The 18941-nt window shown below is 46.0% G+C and overlaps 1 protein-coding gene across 1 annotated transcript; it reads left to right on the top strand.

Annotated features, from left to right (window-relative positions):
- Positions 1-4501: 4501 nt before the first annotated feature.
- LOC116906828 (glutathione S-transferase alpha-2) lies at positions 4502-18201 on the top strand. The gene is made up of 7 exons (XM_032909713.1): positions 4502-4585; positions 9174-9279; positions 12096-12147; positions 12957-13089; positions 15399-15540; positions 17038-17169; positions 17970-18201. The coding sequence occupies exons 2-7, from the start codon at positions 9193-9195 to the stop codon at positions 18090-18092; spliced, it is 669 nt and encodes a 222-aa protein (XP_032765604.1). The 5' UTR covers positions 4502-4585; positions 9174-9192; the 3' UTR covers positions 18093-18201.
- The last annotated feature ends 740 nt before the right edge of the window (positions 18202-18941 follow it).

Consider the following 18941-nt stretch of genomic DNA (forward strand, 5'->3'; position numbering starts at 1 on the left):
TCGGAGGACAAGGTGGGGAGCTCTGTAAGGAGACTGGGGTACTTGGATCAAGGCAACTTTCCAACCCGGGCATCCGCAGGCACCAAAACCATGGATCATGTGTGTCTGGAATTGAGAACTTGATCGTGGATTAAGATGTGGCTCACTGAGGAGGCATTACCCAGAAAGCACATGGACAGGGTCCAAGTATCCACAATAAAGTCTGGTGCCTCTCAGAACCTGTTAAGTTGCTGAAATCCCCAGTTCTTCTGGTCTGAGAGACTTAGCATGCTCCACTGTAGGCAATTTTACTTTACTTTATTTCATTTTTTTTAAAGATAGTTTCCCTGTGTAACCCTGGCTGTCCTGGTATTCCCTCTGTAGACCAGGCTGGCCTTGAACTCAAAGATCTACCTCCACACCCTCACCCCTAGACCTCAAAGATACACACACACCTAACTCCAAAATGGTGGTGGTGGTGGGGAATGTCCAAACGTACATTCAAACAATCGCAGACTTTGTAACTCTCAAAACAAAACAAAGCCAAACGAAGCTCTTTATGAACTTAAGGTGCAAGTTCTGTGACCTTGGTGGAAACATGTTATCCTTGTGAGAGAAGGGGAGGCCATGAGGAAGCACAGACACAAACACCAGAAAGAGGGAAAGGCCAGAAATTAATGGCATTGCGGGCCATGAAGTGTGCTGGGAACCTGGCTGTGCTGAAAAGCAGGACACAGGGTTCTCTAAAGACACAACTCTGTGTATGACCCTGACTGTTTGGACCTTGGTAAAAGGATGTGTAACATGAAACGGTGATTAATAAAAAGCAAACAGGGCTGCCAAAGCAGGAGACAGAGCTAACAGCAGCAGCACTCCAAACCAACACCCACCCTCCATGAGGAGTTAGGGCAGACCAGAAGTGACTTCAAAAACCTTAGGAAGCAGCTTGCTTTCTTGCTTTTTCTTCCTTCTCTTTCTTTCTTTCTTTCTTTCTTCTTTCTTTCTTTCTTTCTTTCTTTCTTTCTTTCTCTCTCTTTCTTTCTCTCTTTCTTCCTTTCTCTCTCTCTTTCTTTCTTTCTTTTTTGGCTATTTTAGTTATTTACATTTCAAATGTTATCCCCCTTCCCAGTTTCCCCTCTGCAAATCCCCTATCCCATCCCTCTTCCCCCTGCTTCTAGGAGGGTGCTCCCCCACCCACCCACCCCCACCAGAGAGATGACAGCTCACAACAAAAAAAAAACAACACGGGGTGAAACAATACTTTATGGACATCTCATTAGTCTGCATATTTTCCTCAGTGCACTAACAATAATCGTATGTTTTTATGCATATTGGGAGTGAAGACCTGCATTTACATTTATTGAGCTTGGTTTGTCACCCATCAGAGATAGGGTTTGATTAATAATTAATGAAATAGGTTAGATGGAAAAGCTAATATTAGTATGAACTTATCATTTTAAATCACTCAGGTACAAATAAATTAAGGATGCAGGTAGAACTGAACACATGTTTCTTAGCAACTCTTCTATTGTTGTGATAAGACATCTTGGCCAAAGCAACTTAAGAATAGTTTATTGAGGGCTTTCAGGTTCAGGCAGTAAGATTGTGAACATCACAGCAAAGAACAAGGCACTAGACTGGTAGGCATGGTGCTGGAGCAGTAAACAGAGAGCTCATATCTGGATCAACAAACACAGGTGGAGAGCTAACTAAGAATAATGTGGGTTTTTAAAACATAAACCTACCACGCTCCTGTGATATACCTTCTCCAATAAGGCCACACCTCCTAATCCTTCCCAAACAGTTCCAAAATTGGGGACCATGTATTCAAACATATGAGCCTATGGGAGCCATTCTCATTTAAACCACTACAGCATGGTGGGTTAAACACACACTAGCATCATTGCCTGTAGACGTGCATGTATAGCTGGGTTGATCACACACATTAGGATCACTGCATATAGAACTGTTACATATTTATGGGTAAAGCACACATGCTAGGATCATGTGTAAGTGTGTTAAACACTTTGGGATCACTGTACATAGAATCATATATTTGGGAGGGCAAATCATATATTCTAGGATCATTGCATATAGAACTGTGGATATAGGTGGGTTAGACACATTCCTTAGTATCAGTGCATGTACACTTGTATGAATGAGTGGGTTAAACATACATGTTAGGATTGTGGCACATAGACTAGTGTGCATGGTACAGTTAATCACATAATATAATAGGGTTATTGCACATAGAATTGTATGTCTGGGTGGCTTAAACACAAACACTAGTATCCTGAAGGCCTCAGAAGCAATGAGTACACATAGAAGCCAGTTCTTCGTGTTGAATACTATCTTCAACAAATAAAAACCCAAGGAGAGGGCTGGAGAGATGGCAGGGTGGTTAAGAGCGCTGACTGCTCTTCCAGAGGTCATGAGTTCAAATTCCAGCAACCACATGGTGGCTCACAACCATCTGTAATGAGATCCGATGTCCTCTTCTGGTGTGTCTGAAGACAACGACAAGTGTACATATATATAATAAATAAATCTTTTAAAAAAATGGAGAAATGGCTGGGTGTGGTAGAGCAGGAAGTACTGACTAATCAAAAGGAAATAGGGGCCAAATTAGACTAGAGAAAAGATGAAGATATACATTATAAAGAGTTCCCTACAAAGACTCACACCCCGTGTAATGAACATGACAGAGTATGGGAGTGACACACAGAGGAGAGCATCAAATATGCAATATTTTGCAAAAATACAATACTAAATCGAATTATCAGAAAATGCCAAGTAAGCCCAAGCTACAAAAAAATAATCTAATACTCCTCGACATATCCAACTCCTGAAGGAAGGCAAAGACTGATGTAGAGCAAGGTGACAACACAGAGGTGGCATCTAGATTAATTGTCACACACTTCTAGATTAACTATCACACAATTCTAGATTAACTGACTTCATACCTTCAAACTTTTCCACCATGGGTCTCTACACCAGGCTCTTGGGAGCATTCCAGAACAAGTGTACCACCAAGGGTCACTTCCAGCCCCAGGAAACTTTTCTAGAACCCAAGTTATTTGAAAGAACACATTTGAAGGACACATTAAGTTTTTATTGCAGGTAAAGTCCAGGAGTTGCACCAAAGAACTTTGACATTTGTTAGTTTGGTGGTGGGCACATGACAGATCACCAGACTGTCCTTTCTACACTGCACACAGGGACACATGTCCAACACTAATGGGAAGTTGGTCGCATGTTCATCATGGCCTCTCTCTGTGCTGCACACTTGGCCAGCCATGGGAACTTGGAACTGAGCCCTGGAGAAGTCTTCACTCAGGGCTTCAGCTCAGGGCTCCACACCGTCTGCCCACGGAGACTGCCTCCGATGGAGGCAGTGCAGCATGCGCAGAGGATGGAGAGGAGGAGGGCCAGCTGAAGGAACATGAGTGTAGAGCCTGGGCGGCAGAGAAAGGCTAAAGTGCAGGCAGGCTTGAAGAACAGGGACTCAACGTGACCACAGGCAAATGGCACAGACTGGGCACACAGCAGAGGACTTTCTTCTTTCCAGGTGGGACAACACACTCAGCTTTGGGGCAGCAGCAGTCCTCAGATAAAAAGAGGCCAGCCCTGCTCACTGGCAGGGTCGTCAGGCATGTTTCGTGCATCCCTGAGGCCAGCCAGATCACTAGGTAATGATTAATAACCAAGACCCATGAACCAACCACTGTAACTAAGATTAGGACTCAGCATGTGGGTGTGAGTGGAGCCATCGGTGATGACCTTGTTGTGGATAAGAGCTCTGGGTCTGAACTTGGCAGGAAGGATCAGTAATTCTCACGAGCTTGGAAATGGCATTGCTAATGGTGACAAAGCAACTTTCGCACAGGAGAAACTGCAGGGACTCACAGGCTGCACTGAGACCTAGAGCAGGCTGGACAGAGTGTGGGATGGTCATCCAGATAATGTTAAGTGTGACTTGTGAAATTCCTTTCTGCCCTTGGGCTCTTGATAAAAACAGGACAAAGATTAGACAGATACCTTGCTGCTGTAGGATATTAGCATGCTTCATCAGACAAAACAAGCAGGGGGCTGTCTAACCTGTATGTTCAACTTAGCCTAGAATTTGAGACAGTGCATTCATTCTGTAGTTTAAGACCACTTAACAAGCCATCTCTCAAATCCAATAGTTTAATGTCACAGTGTTACATAGCTGAGGGTTCCAAGGGTTGACTCTGGGGTACTATTTATGCTTCAAGTGCAGTTTTCCCTCCTTCCTTTCTTAACCACGGCGTCTCATTAGAGTTACTCACAGGAGCATGGAAGAGTGGTGATTTAGAGGACCATAAGCATTAAACCAAGGAATGCATGAATGAATCAAGCTCTTCACGGAATGGCGGCGCCTTGTCAGCCCCTCCCCCTGGTTTGTCACCTTTCGAGTCTATCACGAAAGTCTGGAATCTTGGACTCTATGGGTGTCTGTGGGAGGGGCTGTTCCCTATTGGTCCCCACACCCTGGGTAAGAATTGTCACCGTATTAAAGTGGCGTGCACACTCCTCTGGAGCTGGAGTTGGGAGCTGAGTGGAGAAGAAGCCACGACTCTCGCTAGGTCAGTACTCTCTTTTACAACCCGGGTGACCTGTTCTCAGGTCTGCATGACTGGAGAATGGGTTTTCAGTGTTTTATTTTACTCAGCATGCACTGATGTATAAAATAGCTCGATTTACTATGTGATTTTACTCCTGTATATAATAGACTTTGATCATATTCACTCCCATTATCATTGGTTTACCTGCATTTGGTTCCGGTTCACATGAACTGCTTTGAGACTGAACATCCAGTAGTGTCCACATCTCCTCCTCTCTTCCTTCTCTCAGTCCTCCCCCTCCCTCCTCGATGCTCCCTCCCCGTCTCCCTTCCTTCTCTCCTGTTCTTTATTCTTCCCTTCCTCTGTTATTTTCTTCCTCTCCTGCTCATCTATTTTACTGTTTCTCTGTCCTTCCCCTCCTTCCTGCTCCTCCTTCAGTGTCACTGAGACAACGGGTGGGGTGTAATGTATTTTGCAAGGGAATCTAAGTGCATGGGATTCAGGATAGTGAGCAGTGGACCTGGCTTGTCCTCTCAGGCAAAATGAAGACCAATAATGTTCTCTTGAATTACATTGGCCAATCTCACAGAACTTAAAAACTTAAATTAACACTCTCTCTCCTGGGCCACCCTCCCAAAACCCATTCCCAGTTTGGTGTTCCGTTTCTGTCATTTTGATTCTCATTGCTTTGATAATTCTGTTGATAGAGCAGAGTGGCAGGTTTCATACTTAGGATTTGTTACTTTATTACTAGTTTATTATTTAAATATCCAGCACAGTTTGTGTGTTCAAATGGTGAGCCTGAGAAAGCAAGAGGGAAAAGAAGTGCGAATCTTGAACTGAGGATGGTGGGCTGAATGTTCCATCATATACCAGAAAAAAGGCCGTCTACTCATTTCCTTCGGAAACTAAGAAGTATGTAAGAAGATACAGCAGGAGGAAATCAGTCTGTGGAAGAACCAGGCTGATTCCAAGCTCTGACACTAAGCAGTTAGGTGGCCAATCCTGTGCTGAGGTTCAAGGCACCCACAAACACGGACAAGGCTAGAGGACTCTTAGGAGGCGTGCAGCTCTGAATCTGGGAGGTTAAAGAGAGCCACACAGCTCAGCACTGATGTCATGTACAGGAAACATGTTCCCAAGAGGCCACAAGGCCTGATCAATGCTGTGTGATGACCGCACTGTGGGGAGGATGGAGCGAAGGACTTCCCTGAGACCCTCAGCACCTCAGAGCCCTGTGACGTCCCCCAGACTGAAGCTGTCCAGGGCAAACTTGGGAAAAGGTGAAGAAAAGCAAACAGACAGAAAAGAACGGAGCTTTACAATGTGCAGCAGTCAGGTGTTAAATGCCCGTGAGGAGCAGCTGTAAGGTGATGGCGGGGAGGCCAACATCTGATGGAGAAGGATGCTGCTGAAGCCTGGTGATGGTGACCCAGCAGGCAGAGGCCACCTCTCTAGAGGATCTGATGTCCTCTAGCCTCTGCAGCCACTGAACGCTCAGACACACACACACACACACACACACACACACACACACACACACACACACACCACATAAATAAAAATAGAATTATTTATTTATTTATTTATTTATTTATTTTTTTTTATTAACTTGAGTATTTCTTATTTACATTTCGAATGTTATTCCCTTTCCCGGTTTCCGGGTCAACCCCTCCTCCTCCCCTTCTTTATGGGTGTTCCCTCCCCACCCTCCCCATTGCCACCTCCCCCCAACAGTCTAGTTCACTGGGGTTTCAGTCTTAGCAGGACCCAGGGCTTCCCCTTCCACTGGTGCTCTTACTAGGATATTCATTGCTACCTATGAGGTCAGAGTCCAGGGTCAGTCCATGTATAGTCTTTAGGTAGTGGCTTAGTCCCTGGAAGCTCTGGTTGCTTGGCATTGTTGTACATATGGGGTCTTGAGCCCCTTCAAGCTCTTCCAGTTCTTTCTCTGATTCCTTCAACGGAGGTCCTGTTCTCAGTTCAGTGGTTTGCTGCTGGCATTCGCCTCTGTGTTTGCTGTATTCTGGCTGTGTCTCTCAGGAGAGATCTACATCCGGCTCCTGTCGGCCTGCACTTCTTTGCTTCATCCATCTTGTCTAATTGGGTGGCTGTATATGTATGGGCCACATGTGGGGCAGGCTCTGAATGGGTGTTCCTTCTGTGTCTGTTTTAATCTTTGCTTCTCTATTCCCTGCCAAGGGTATTCTTGTTCCCCTTTTAAAGAAGGAGTGAAGCATTCACATTTTGATCATCCGTCTTGAGTTTCATTTGTTCTAGGCATCTAGGGTAATTCAAGCATTTGGGCTAATAGCCACTTATCAATGAGTGCATACCATGTGTGTTTTTCTGTGATTGGGTTACCTCACTCAGGATGATATTTTCCAGTTCCAACCATTTGCCTACGAATTTCATAAAGTCATTGTTTTTGATAGCTGAGTAATATTCCATTGTGTAGATGTACCACATTTTCTGTATCCATTCCTCTGTTGAAGGGCATCTGTTCTTTCCAGCTTCTGGCTATTATAAATAAGGTCTATGAACATAGTGGAGCACGTGTCTTTTTTATATGTTGTGGCATCTTTTGGGTATATGCCCAGGAGAGGTATAGCTGGATCATCAGGCAGTTCAATGTCCAATTTTCTGAGGAACATCCAGACTGATTTCCAGAATGGTTGTACCAGTCTGCAACCCCACCAACAATGGAGGAGTGTTCTCTTTCTCCATATCCTCGCCAGCATTTGCTGTCATCTGAGTTTTTGATCTTAGCCATTCTCACTGGTGTGAGGTGAAATCTCAGGGTTGTTTTGATTTGCATTTCCCTGATGACTAAAGATGTTGAACATTTCTTTAGGTGTTTCTCAGCCATTCGGCATTCCTCAGCTGTGAATTCTTTGTTTAGCTCTGAACCCCATTTTTTTTTTTGAATAGGGTTATTTGTCTCCCCAACCTGAACCCCATTTTTAATAGGTCTATTTGTCTCCCCTTGAGTTCTTTGAGTTCTTTGTATATTTTGGATATAAGGCCTCTATCTGTTGTAGAATTGGTAAAGATCTTTTCCCAATCTGTTGGTTGCCGTTTTGTCCTAACCTCAGTGTCCTTTGCCTTACAGAAGCTTTGCAGTTTTATGAGATCCCATTTGTCGATTCTTGATCTTAGAGCATAAGCCATTGGTGTTTTGTTCAGGAAATTTTTTCCAGTGCCCATGTGTTCCAGATGCTTCACTAGTTTTTCTTCTATTAGTTTGAGTGTGTCTGGTTTGATGTGGAGGTCCTTGATTCACTTGGACTTAAGCTTTGTACAGGGTGATAAGCATGGATCGATCTGCATTCTTCTACATGTTGACCTCCAGTTGAACCAGCACCATTTGCTGAAAATGCTATCTTTTTTCCATTTGATGGTTTTGGCTCGTTTGTCAAAAATCAAGTGCCCATAGGTGTGTGGGTTCATTTCTGGGTCTTCAATTCTGTTCCATTGGTCTATCTGTCTGTCTCTGTACCAATACCATGCAGTTTTTATCACTATTGCTCTGTAATACTGCTTGAGTTCAGGGATAGTGATTCCCCCTGAAGTCCTTTTATTGTTGAGGATAGTTTTAGCTATCCTGGGTTTTTTGTTATTCCAGATGAATTTGCAAATTGTTCTGTCTAACTCTTTGAAGAATTGGATTGGTATTTTGATGGGGATTGCATTGAATCTGTAGATCGCTTTTGGTAAAATGGCCATTTTTACTATATTAATCCTGCCAATCCATGAGCATGGGAGATCTTTCCATCTTCTGAGGTCTTCTTCAATTTCTTTCTTCAGAGTCTTGAAGTAATAGAATTCTTTAAAAGAGACAGACTCTGACCTTCCTACCATATCGCAAGTGAAAGACTCTGCCCACGGCCCATGAGTTGTTACAGTCACTGAGCAGCAGGGACCCAGCGTGTCCGCCCCCTGTGCAGGAACTCAGGTGTAATCGCCAGCCTTTCCTCCTCATGCGCTGACGGACTTCAGTCTTTCCTCCTCCTGTAAACTTGCAAGGACAACAGCTCCGCACCAAGGAACTTTGTGATTAAACAAAGCTCAGTGACCTCCAGGCGCGATGTGGCGTCCACCGTAGGATGTTCCCTCCCTTGGGATGTGAGGCTGACACATCGGCCACTCTCCTTCTGCACAGTGAATCACTGTTCAGTCTCAGTGAGAAACAGAGCAGCAGCAGGAGACGCCCCTTCTGCTGCAGGCACAGCCCGGGTGACACAAAGCCAACTGAAGCTCCTGAACCGAGTGGTCCAGGGGACAGGGACCTGGGGAGGGACTGTGCCTCGGTCCCCTGGGATGGCTCTGCTTTCCAAGGCCCAACAGCTCCCAGGTTTTTAATCACTGTAGGATCCAGGCAACTCTCTTCATGTCCTCAAGGTGGAGGCCAATGGCCAGCTGAGACTTGTTTGGAGCAGTTGCAGGTCGGTCGTCATCAATGGGTGAGAAGTTAAGCTACAAAGCTCTCCCCAGGCTCCCTGCAAGCCTACCATGGAGGAGGCAGACTGCCCTTCTCTAGTGTGCCTTACTCAACACACTCCATAGCACAGGCTCCCCGACTGATCTCTGCCCTTTCTCTCCTAGACCGTGAACCACAGTTGCTGCTATGTCTGGGAAGCCAGTGCTTCACTACTTCAATGCCCGGGGCAGAATGGAGTGCATCCGGTGGCTCCTGGCTGCAGCAGGAGTGGAGGTAGGTGGTGCAAAGTTCTTCTGCAGCTGGACCTCAGGTCCACTTTAAAATCCTCCTCTAAGCTGGGAGATCCACGCCAGGAGAAGCGTGGGAAGGGTGACTTAACCGGTAATTGTCTTGTACTAAAAAGGAGACAGATTGATTTGAAATAGTGAAATTTGACTGTGCTTTCTATGAAGAGTGGATTCACAATTAGAAGCCCTTTTCAGGAGAAAAAATTCAAATATTTATTTGATTAACCATTTATTTGAGATTGATCAAATTAAACACTGAGATATGGACACAGGAACCTGAATATTGGTTATTAGGTGATACTAACTGATTATTGCAGATCTATGCTATGATGTTGTGGTTTTAGGAATGCCACTGTTCTTCAAAATGAGTGCGTATGTTTGGAGATTCATGCTGATGTGCTGTGGTAGGACTGTGTGAGACCGCAGGTCTGTCTGACATTACATCAGCCTCAGAGGAGATGGGCACAGAGATGAACAGGGTGGACTGCAGCTGGGGATTGACACATGTATTTGGATCTTGTAGTTTTACACAGAGAACCTGACGATTCCATGATATAGAGGGTTTAAAGGGATGGAGACTGAAGTGATGGCTCAGTGGTTAGACTCCCATACTGCTCTTGCAGAGGACTGGTGCAGGCTGCTCACAAACACCCGTCACTCCAACCCCAGAGGGGTCCCATGCCCTTGACCATCATGGGCGATTGAGCAAACCTGTGCATGCACACGCACACACAGACGCACACACCTTTCCACGTACAGTATAAAAAGCATTACAAGGGATAACTATACCAGAAAAGCTAAGTAGAGTTAAATTTAAAACACCCCCCACAAAGGAGAGAGGCCTGACACAAAGGATGTAACAATCGACCTGTCAAAACAGAGCAATACTCAGCCATCGGTTCCTCAGGATTATCAAATACCATGCACGGAGCTGTCAGGAGGACATGAGTGGTGAATAAGAAAGAGCTCGCATCCTCAGGCGCCTCCATGCCTATGAGCTTCAGCGTTCAGTGTGAGTGGCCCAAGTGAGGAGGACAGCAGCATTCAGTGGTGAAATGTTTTCCTTTCAAGCTTTTGAGCAGAAAATGCTGGTAGGCTTTGGTGCTGCCCTCTAGGGGCGCCACTGGGAAGAACACCTCCCGTTCACACCAGGGTAGCTCACCTTGGGAATGCCTGGGGATGAAGTAGTGGAGACTGCTAGCTGGAGATCTTGTCCTGGGATAGGAGCAGAATGGGAGGCTTAAAGGATGAAGTGGAATCTTGTGAAGGCTGCTGGTGTCCTCCCTCAGTGTCATGGCAACGTATTTACGTCAGTTGTGGAATTGCACTTTCTCCGTTCCTAAATGAACAGACTTCAGCTGGATCCTTTCTGAATGAAGGAGAGCATAAGAACTGAGACATTCCAGACAAGCCGTCCCCGGGAGGGAGAATGTTTTAAATAAACACATAATTGGGTGCCAGAGTCTATATGCCAGCTTTGTGGCTCCGGGATATGTGCTAAGCCACTGGGGTTCTGAGTTCAGCACAAGAGGAAAGTGGAAATGGGTCCATGTGCACAGAAGCCCTCCTCTCCTGAGTCCCACAGTGACTGAGAAGGCATTGGGCGGGGCTGTTAGAGACCCTGCCTTAAACCTTCCAGATTCGGTGTTACCTGCAGGCTGGCCATTGACTTCAATCTCTCCATCAACCTTACCCCCACCAAGTCATCACAATTCAGCCCCCCTCTGTGATGCCAACAGTCACCACTCCCTGTACCTCTCTGAGTGCAGTGCAAGCTGCTGACACTTCTCATTCCCTTGCCTATCAATCCAGTCCTGTGGGGTTATGGAACCGTTAGGAAACTGTCTCGCCAAGCAAGGTAGTAGCCAGATTCTCAGCCCTGTAAGGCTAAAAGTTTCTTTCAAATATGAAGGGAAAAGAGTGGTTTAGATTATTCTAGAGGGCTGGAGAAATGGCTGGGCCTAAAGGTTCAACTTGCATTCACATCCCAGTAACATGTGTAAAAGGCCATGCTGGGTTGTCATTGGGTGTGTGAACATAAAAATATTTAATATTCATATATAAGACAAATAAATATTTGAAAAATACGTCCCTTTGATGTAAGCAGCTTTAACAAGGGGCTTGTGTGATGGCTTAGCTGTTTAGAGTTCTTACTGCACATGCAGAAAATCTCCTGTGGTTCACATTACCCAGATAAGACAGTTAATAACTGCCCAGTACACCAGCCCCAAAGGAGTCTCTAACTCCTGGTCTCCATGATCTTGAACTCCAAGAGGCATGTATTCACATGTACAACTTCCCCCAAACATGCACACACACACACACACACACACACACACACACACACACACACGTACATAGTCCCGTGTTTGTGCAAATGCACAATTGAAATTAGTAAAATTAATCCGGAAGAATCAAGACCAAAGTGGTCATGGGTCCATGCCTTATGCTATGGTGGAGATCTGGAAAGTTCTATCTTATTCTCACTGGAGTTAGTAGGCTTTCCTGAGAGCCCAAAACGTAAACACAGTCCCAGTGTTTGCCTGCCAGTGGACTGCTTTCTCCTTAGGACCTGCACATGGCCATCATGGGTTCAGGGTGGTGGAATAGGTAAAGAAGGAGCAGTTTGATTGTGCTCAACGCCCTCCTGTCGATGGATCTGATCTGAATCTCCACATGGCCGTGATCACACTCCTTTGAATCTACTGGAGGTTTTAACTTCTGCAGATGAATTCCTGACAAGGACCACACAAGTTCAAATGATACACATACAATGACATGCTTTTATTTTTCTGCTTTCAGTTTGAAGAGAAGCTTATACAGAGTCCAGAGGACTTGGAAAAGCTAAAGAAAGGTAACACCAAGTGTCCGTATGTCCTCAGTGAGGTGCCTCAGAGGAGCCTGTCTGAAGGCGATGTTGGTGGGCGGTGGGTGGGAATAGTCCGAATGGCAGAGAGGTATGATGCAGGTGGTGGGGCTCCCTGAGAGACCTGAAATGGGACCAGTGGGACCAGTGGTGGGGTCAGATGCCTCCAAGGATTTGTCTGGGGACTCGTGAATGTTTTCTCATTTTTCTGCATCAGAGTGAGCTAGTTCACTCAGGCTCACTCACTCCTCTGCGTTTTACCCACACTGCCCATCAACCACACACACACGTGACCAGGGATTAAACAATGGGTGGAGAAACAGCTGGGATGGTTTCCTTGGGCATTTTTATTATAGCTGCTGCTGAGTTACTATCCCCTGACAGACACAGCCTGGAGGACCACAAGCCGGCTCCCTGCATAGGAAACTGACTTACGACACCCTGATGCCATGAACATAAGTAGACTTCCAAACTCCCCACTTAGCTCTGTGGCACGGTGGCCCTCGGCTGGCCCTCCTCACCTCCTGAATGTACCCAGGGATGTGAACATAAAAACATGCATGAGAGATACAACATGTATGTGAGTAGGAAGTGAAGGGGAATGAGAGATGCTCAAAGGAGGATGAGGTGGGTGAGACAGAGAGGAAACAGAGGCTAAAATAAACAAGATTCCACTTGAAAGACAGGCAGCCACTCCTCACCTTTCTTCTGCATGTTCAGACACTTCAACACTTGTTCTGCTCCCGAGAAGTGAGACTTGGACACTTGACAGACCTTTCCCCTTCATCCTTTCACAGACGGGAATTTGATGTTTGACCAAGTGCCCATGGTGGAGATTGACGGGATGAAGCTGGCACAGACCAGAGCCATTCTCAACTACATCGCCACCAAATATGACCTCTATGGGAAGGACATGAAGGAGAGAGCCCTGTACGATGTGTTTCCTGTTGTTACCTCAGTGGGAAACAAGGGAAGGATTTGGGTCCCTCCTTCAGTGAGCAGGAGAGTGGCAGAGTTTGTGTCCAGGAGCAGGCTGGTTCTGGGCACAAACACTTGGGCCAAGTATGGTAGTGTCTGTGGAGGGGAGGGAAGATGAGGTGGGCTCAGGTGAGTGTGGCTACAGCAGAGGATGACGCCCCCAGCACAGCACGGGGACCCAGATGCAAATGTGAGTGGCCGTGGTAGAATCATGACTTCAGGTGGTCAGGCTTCAGTGACTGGACCATGGCCACCTGAAGCTTTTAATTCAGGACTAAAGCAGCCAGGCTGATGGTATCTACTATCCATAGTGGGAGCCGCTCTGCTGCAGCAGAATCTTACATTCATAAACCCTGTGTGGGAGTATCACACAGGGTTGTTGTTTCAAGAGCTAGGTGGTATTAGCCAGGAACACTAGTGTGGAAGTCATGTCCATGGGAGATAGAGTCTTGGCTTTAACAGTGCTCCTATAGAAATATTCCTAGCGGGGTTGGGGATTTAGCTCAGCGGTAGAGCACTTGCCTAGCAAGCGCAAGGCCCTGGGTTCGGTCCCCAGCTCCGAAAAAAAGAAAAAAAAAAAAGAAATATTTCTAGCAAAATTATTTATATTTTCTACTGGTCACATCAGTCAAGATATTCAGTAACAGATGAGAGAGGAGCATATGGTACAATTTAGCCATGAAAATAGCTGGCGTGGTGAGGGCAGCAGAACAAAGATAAAGATCAAGTGTTGTGTTAGGTAAAGGAAGCAGGCCCGGGCCACATGGTCCAGGGTTGAATTCACGGGAAATGTTCCTGTGCTTAGCATGGAGAAGAAGGAAGTGGAAGGGAATGGGGATCAAACTCTTCTAACATTGCAATATGCTAATATTGTTAGACTGCTACAGATGCACTGAAACACAGAATATGATCTTTTAAGGGGCCAAAAATGCTACGGTGTGAAAATATCACAACGACTGTCTTTTCCTTAAAAAAGTCGCATAAAATGCAGTTTAGAACAAGGGGAAACATAGGTCTAGGGATATGCTGTGGATTAACAGAATAAAGAAACAGACAAGTTGTGACTTGGTGGTGGGGGTGACAACCTTTAATCCAAGCCAAGCACTCAGGAGGCAGAGGCAGGCAGAGCTCTATGAGTTCAAGGCTAGCCTGATCTCCAGAGTGAGTTCTGGAGCAGCTAGGGCTACATAGTAAAACCCTGCCTAAAAAAAAAAAATATTCAAATCTTGATAAATGTTAACAAGCCCAGAATCTGGCAGCAGCACGTGGAAGTCATACAGATGTGCTTCGTGAAAAGCAGGCGGAGAACTTCTAACGCTGACTAAAAATGACTCTGGGTTGTGCAAGAGAATGAGAGATGAGCAGAGACCCTTCTGACTGCTCAATCAGGAGCTCTGTTTGAGTTTCCAGGGGCCACAGCTTGTTAGCTCTAAGAATCTCAGCATGTTTGCTGAGAATAAACAGAGAGAGAGAGAGAGAGAGAGAGAGAGAGAGAGAGAGAGAGAGAGAGAGAGAGAGAGAGAGAGAGAGAGAGAGAGAGAGAGAGAGAGAGAGAGAGAGAGAGAGAGAGAGAGAGAGAGAGAGAGAGAGAGAGAGAGAGAGAGAGAGAGAGAGAGAGAGAGAGAGAGAGAGAGAGAGAGAGAGAGAGAGAGAGAGAGGGAGAGGAGAGAGGGGCAGGGGCCCCATTGTAGAGTTGCTGGTTTTCTTCTGAGATGCCACCATGTATCTCAAGACTGCATATCAAGAGGGGTCAGTGATTCTTTGTGCTTTGGTTGGGCCTTATATGTGTAACAATTATTTTTTAAAGTGGGAGGAAGGGCTAGAGAGATGGCTCAGTGGTTAAGAGCACTGACTGCTCTTCCAGATGTCCTGAGTTCAAATCCCAGCAACCACATGGTGGCTCACAACCATCTGTAATGGGATCTGATGCCCTCTTCTGGTGTGTCTGAAGAGAGCTACAGTGTACTCATAGATATTAAATAAACATTTTTTTAAAAAAAAACTCTGGGAGGAGTAGAAACAGTGATCTAGATATAATGTATGAGACGAGACCTTTGAAAAAATTCTAAAAAATGTATCAGGACCAACAGGATGTTCATGGGGGAAGTTAATGTATCTGTTAAATATAAAAGATAATGACCCATTAGAAGCAAATAACTTTGCAACCACCTTTTAGTGTACATTTCTCAAGTTTTCAGATTAAAATGTAAAACAGGGAACCATTGAAAACCCTTGACAATTTGGATAATTTTATCTTTCAGGATTGACATGTATTCAGAGGGTATTTTAGATCTGACTGAAATGATTATCCAATTGGTAATATGTCCCCCAGACCAAAAAGAAGCCAAGACCGCCTTGGCAAAAGACAGGACCAAAAACCGGTACTTGCCTGCCTTTGAAAAGGTAAGTAGACTCCATGAAGTCTGGGGACACTGAGTCCCAAGGACAAGAGAAAGGCAGAGGCTGGGAGACAAAGGTTCTGCAACACTGGCCTTCACTTCCATGAGCCTGCTGTGCAGCTCCCTGCCCCACAGGGCACTGTATGCTCATGCCAATCTAGCATCCAGCATTCAGCAGGGTTCATGGCCACACCCAGCACTGGGCCTGTGGAAGGCTGAGCCACCCCAGAGAAGGACCGAGATCCTACAGAACACAGTGTGCTTCCCTTCTAGAGAAAACTGCAGAAAACAACAGATGGGGAAAACTTTCTATCAGGTTACAGAGGGAGGCCTGAGAGCAGCTGCCTGTCAGGAGAATATGATAGCACTTCAAAGACAGAGGGGAAATATCTGAACAAGGGCAAGGATGGAGGGTGGAGAGGAGGAGGTTGATGAACAAATGTAAAGGAAAATTGACCTGCAGGACTTGGGGCCTCATCTTAAGAGAAAAGCCACGCCCACTCAGCAAATGAAGGCCCTGTTCGGTCCCCAGCTCGAAAAAAAAAAAAAAAGAAAAAAAGAAAAGAAGAGAAAGCCACATGCAAATGAAGTCGCCTGCAGTGCCTCTCAGTCAGGGCTTCTTTTTGGAGGTGAACCAAGAGTACTTCAGAAGTACTTAAACTTCAGCCAAGTAAAAGAGCCAGAACTATGATCCTAGAGGGTAAAGGCGTTTTACAGATTCCTGAGAGACCTTGTTTACTGCTCTAGAGGAGGTGGGACCTAGGAGAACGGAGTCCATAAATGAGGTGAGCTAAAGTCTCATGCAATGGACAACTTTGCTCTGAGGGTTAAGATGAGTCACATGAGCAAAGTCTACAATCACAAGAGCAAGCCACATGTGCTGGCCAAGTGACAGAACCATGTTTTCCCATATGGATGTATAAATAAATAACAATAGTCAGCTGTGATGAGTATTCTGAGTTAAATTCACTCCTGCCCACTACAGCTGGATGAGGGGGAAAGCACAATCCAAGCATGTCAGCCATGAGGCAGTGGAGGTAGGAATCATAGCCAATGCTGTAGTCTGGATTCCAGAGAAATGAGAAAGGCAGACTCCAGGGTTCTCTGGGGTGAATGATTCTGTCCTGGAGGTGAAGCCTTTGCCCATGAAAGACTAAACAGAGAACAGAGAGAGGAATGTCCTGAAATTTCAGTGCTCCATCATTTTCATACAAGGCGGAGAAGCATATTGTGTCAAGGGCTAAGCACTTATCACATATGGAAAATATATGTAAGGGAGATCGTGTGAAGGCCCTAGGAATGTGGCAAACACAGAGAAAGGTCACCAGTCCTTTAAACAAGTCACACAGCTAACTTGTCATGTTCCCCTTGCATCATAGGCCTTGGGAATGTCTGTAAAACCTGCCAAGAAAAGGCAGAGTGTCGCCTTGAGAGACGTGGGGAGAGTGAGGGCCCCGGCCCGACTGTTTGTGTTCATAATCAGTCTCCTTTAATTTTGCAGGTGTTGAAGAGCCATGGCCAAGACTACCTTGTAGGCAACAGGCTGACCCGGGTGGACGTCCACCTGCTGGAACTTCTCCTCTATGTTGAAGAGTTTGATGCCAGCCTTCTGACCTCTTTCCCTCTGCTGAAGGTGAGACCACCTCAGAGAGGCAGCCACATACATGCCTCTGACAGTACAATGGTGGGCCCGTGGGCTGAGGTCCCAGCCCCTGGTCTGCAAACTGAGCTCCTAGACCCTCAGGTTGAGGCTTGAAAGTAATCTCTTTATGTGTGGAGACTTGAGGATGGTATCCCAGGGAGGATATTTTGCCGTTTGTAATGAAAAGATGGAGGACCCCAAAGCTCTCTCCTTGGACCCCTGTCCGGGCAGGCTGCTTCTGGCCTCAATTTCATCTACAATCTTGTGTGTCTTTGTGTCTGTCTTTGCTCACTCAGTGTCTGAGCAGGCCTCTGTCATGTTGATCCCCTTCCCACAGCTCTGTCTCCTGCTCTCTCTAATCTGCGTTCCTCTCCACACCCCCTCATGCTGTCCCCACCCCCACCCCTGTGACCACATCTTAGTGTCCCAGTGTGAAAACTGGCCGAGTTGCTTCTGGTTAGACTTGGACATTTCCTGTCTCCATTTGCTCCGTTCAGTTTTTCCATGTCTTCCTTTGTCTTTGGTTCTCTGTCCTTTCACACCCCAGAGACAGTGCCACAGAGACAGATCCACAGGGTGTGTCTAGTGAAGATGGCAATTGGATGCCAAAGGAGTTCTTAAGACAAATGGGGCTGAGCTACGGTTTCCCGCTCGTGGTTTTTCATGCTTCTCATGTCTACACTGGAGCGGTTTGCAAGCGTGCAGTTGATGGTGCTCTGGGAGGTGCTCGAATTCCCCGGGTTGTGCACATGAGTACTACCAGCTCTCAAGCTGTGGTTTCTGGATTACAGGCCTTCAAGAGCAGAATCAGCAGCCTCCCCAATGTGAAGAAGTTCCTGCAGCCTGGCAGTCAGAGAAAGCCAGCCATGGATGCAAAACAAATCGAAGAAGCAAGGAAGGTTTTCAAGTTTTAGCGGAGCTGCACTGTCCAATTTCTTGTATTCCAGGCTCTGATGTTTGCAAAAAATGAGAAGCAATTGTTGATCCTGGCTATTTTACAATAATAAAAAAATGAACAAATGGCATTTGTTCCGCATATGTCCCAAGTATGAGCATCACACACAAAGAGGAAGTTCTTCTCTGCATCCTCCCCTAGTCCCTTCCTCTGTTCTCACAATCCTTTGTTTTGTGACCTACAAACATGAACATACACATGGGCACACACAGTCTCACACACATACTCCCATGAACACACACCCTCACTCTCACACGCACATTCACATGCACACACACACTCATACATACCACACATACTCTCCAGCGCATGCACACACTCACACACTTACACAAGTCACTCTCACATACATTCACATGCACACACACATACACTCTTTTTTTTACCTCCATAGAGAAAATTTGTGTTTCAGAAAGGCAAAACTAAAAAGTCACAAGAGAAACCAATAAAGCAAACAAGTGAGATCTTCCTCATGTAAGTCAAACGCATGGTCCTTTCTTCCAGCTGCACGTTTTATTTAAAACCATTAAAACCCCACTTAAAAGTTGGCCGTTGCAATAGTGAAAAGCACAGTACAGTTAAGAACACTGGTAAAAACCCCACCCCTCCCCACCCATCTTGGCACAAACAGATCTGGAACTTGGCATCCTGGTCAAGCCGGCTTTTCCACAGGCAAGGCTGTCCTGATGTTGGAGTTATGGCCAAGGGCATCTGAACAATGGGTTCCGGACAGCCCTCCTCCTTAAATGTACCGCCTCCGGGACCACCACAAAGGATTTTGCAGACCTCTGGCCAAAGCTCTGGCTAA

Source organism: Rattus rattus, chromosome 8 (assembly GCF_011064425.1).
Source record: "Rattus rattus isolate New Zealand chromosome 8, Rrattus_CSIRO_v1, whole genome shotgun sequence".
In the NCBI taxonomy this organism is placed as follows: domain Eukaryota; kingdom Metazoa; phylum Chordata; class Mammalia; order Rodentia; family Muridae; genus Rattus; species Rattus rattus.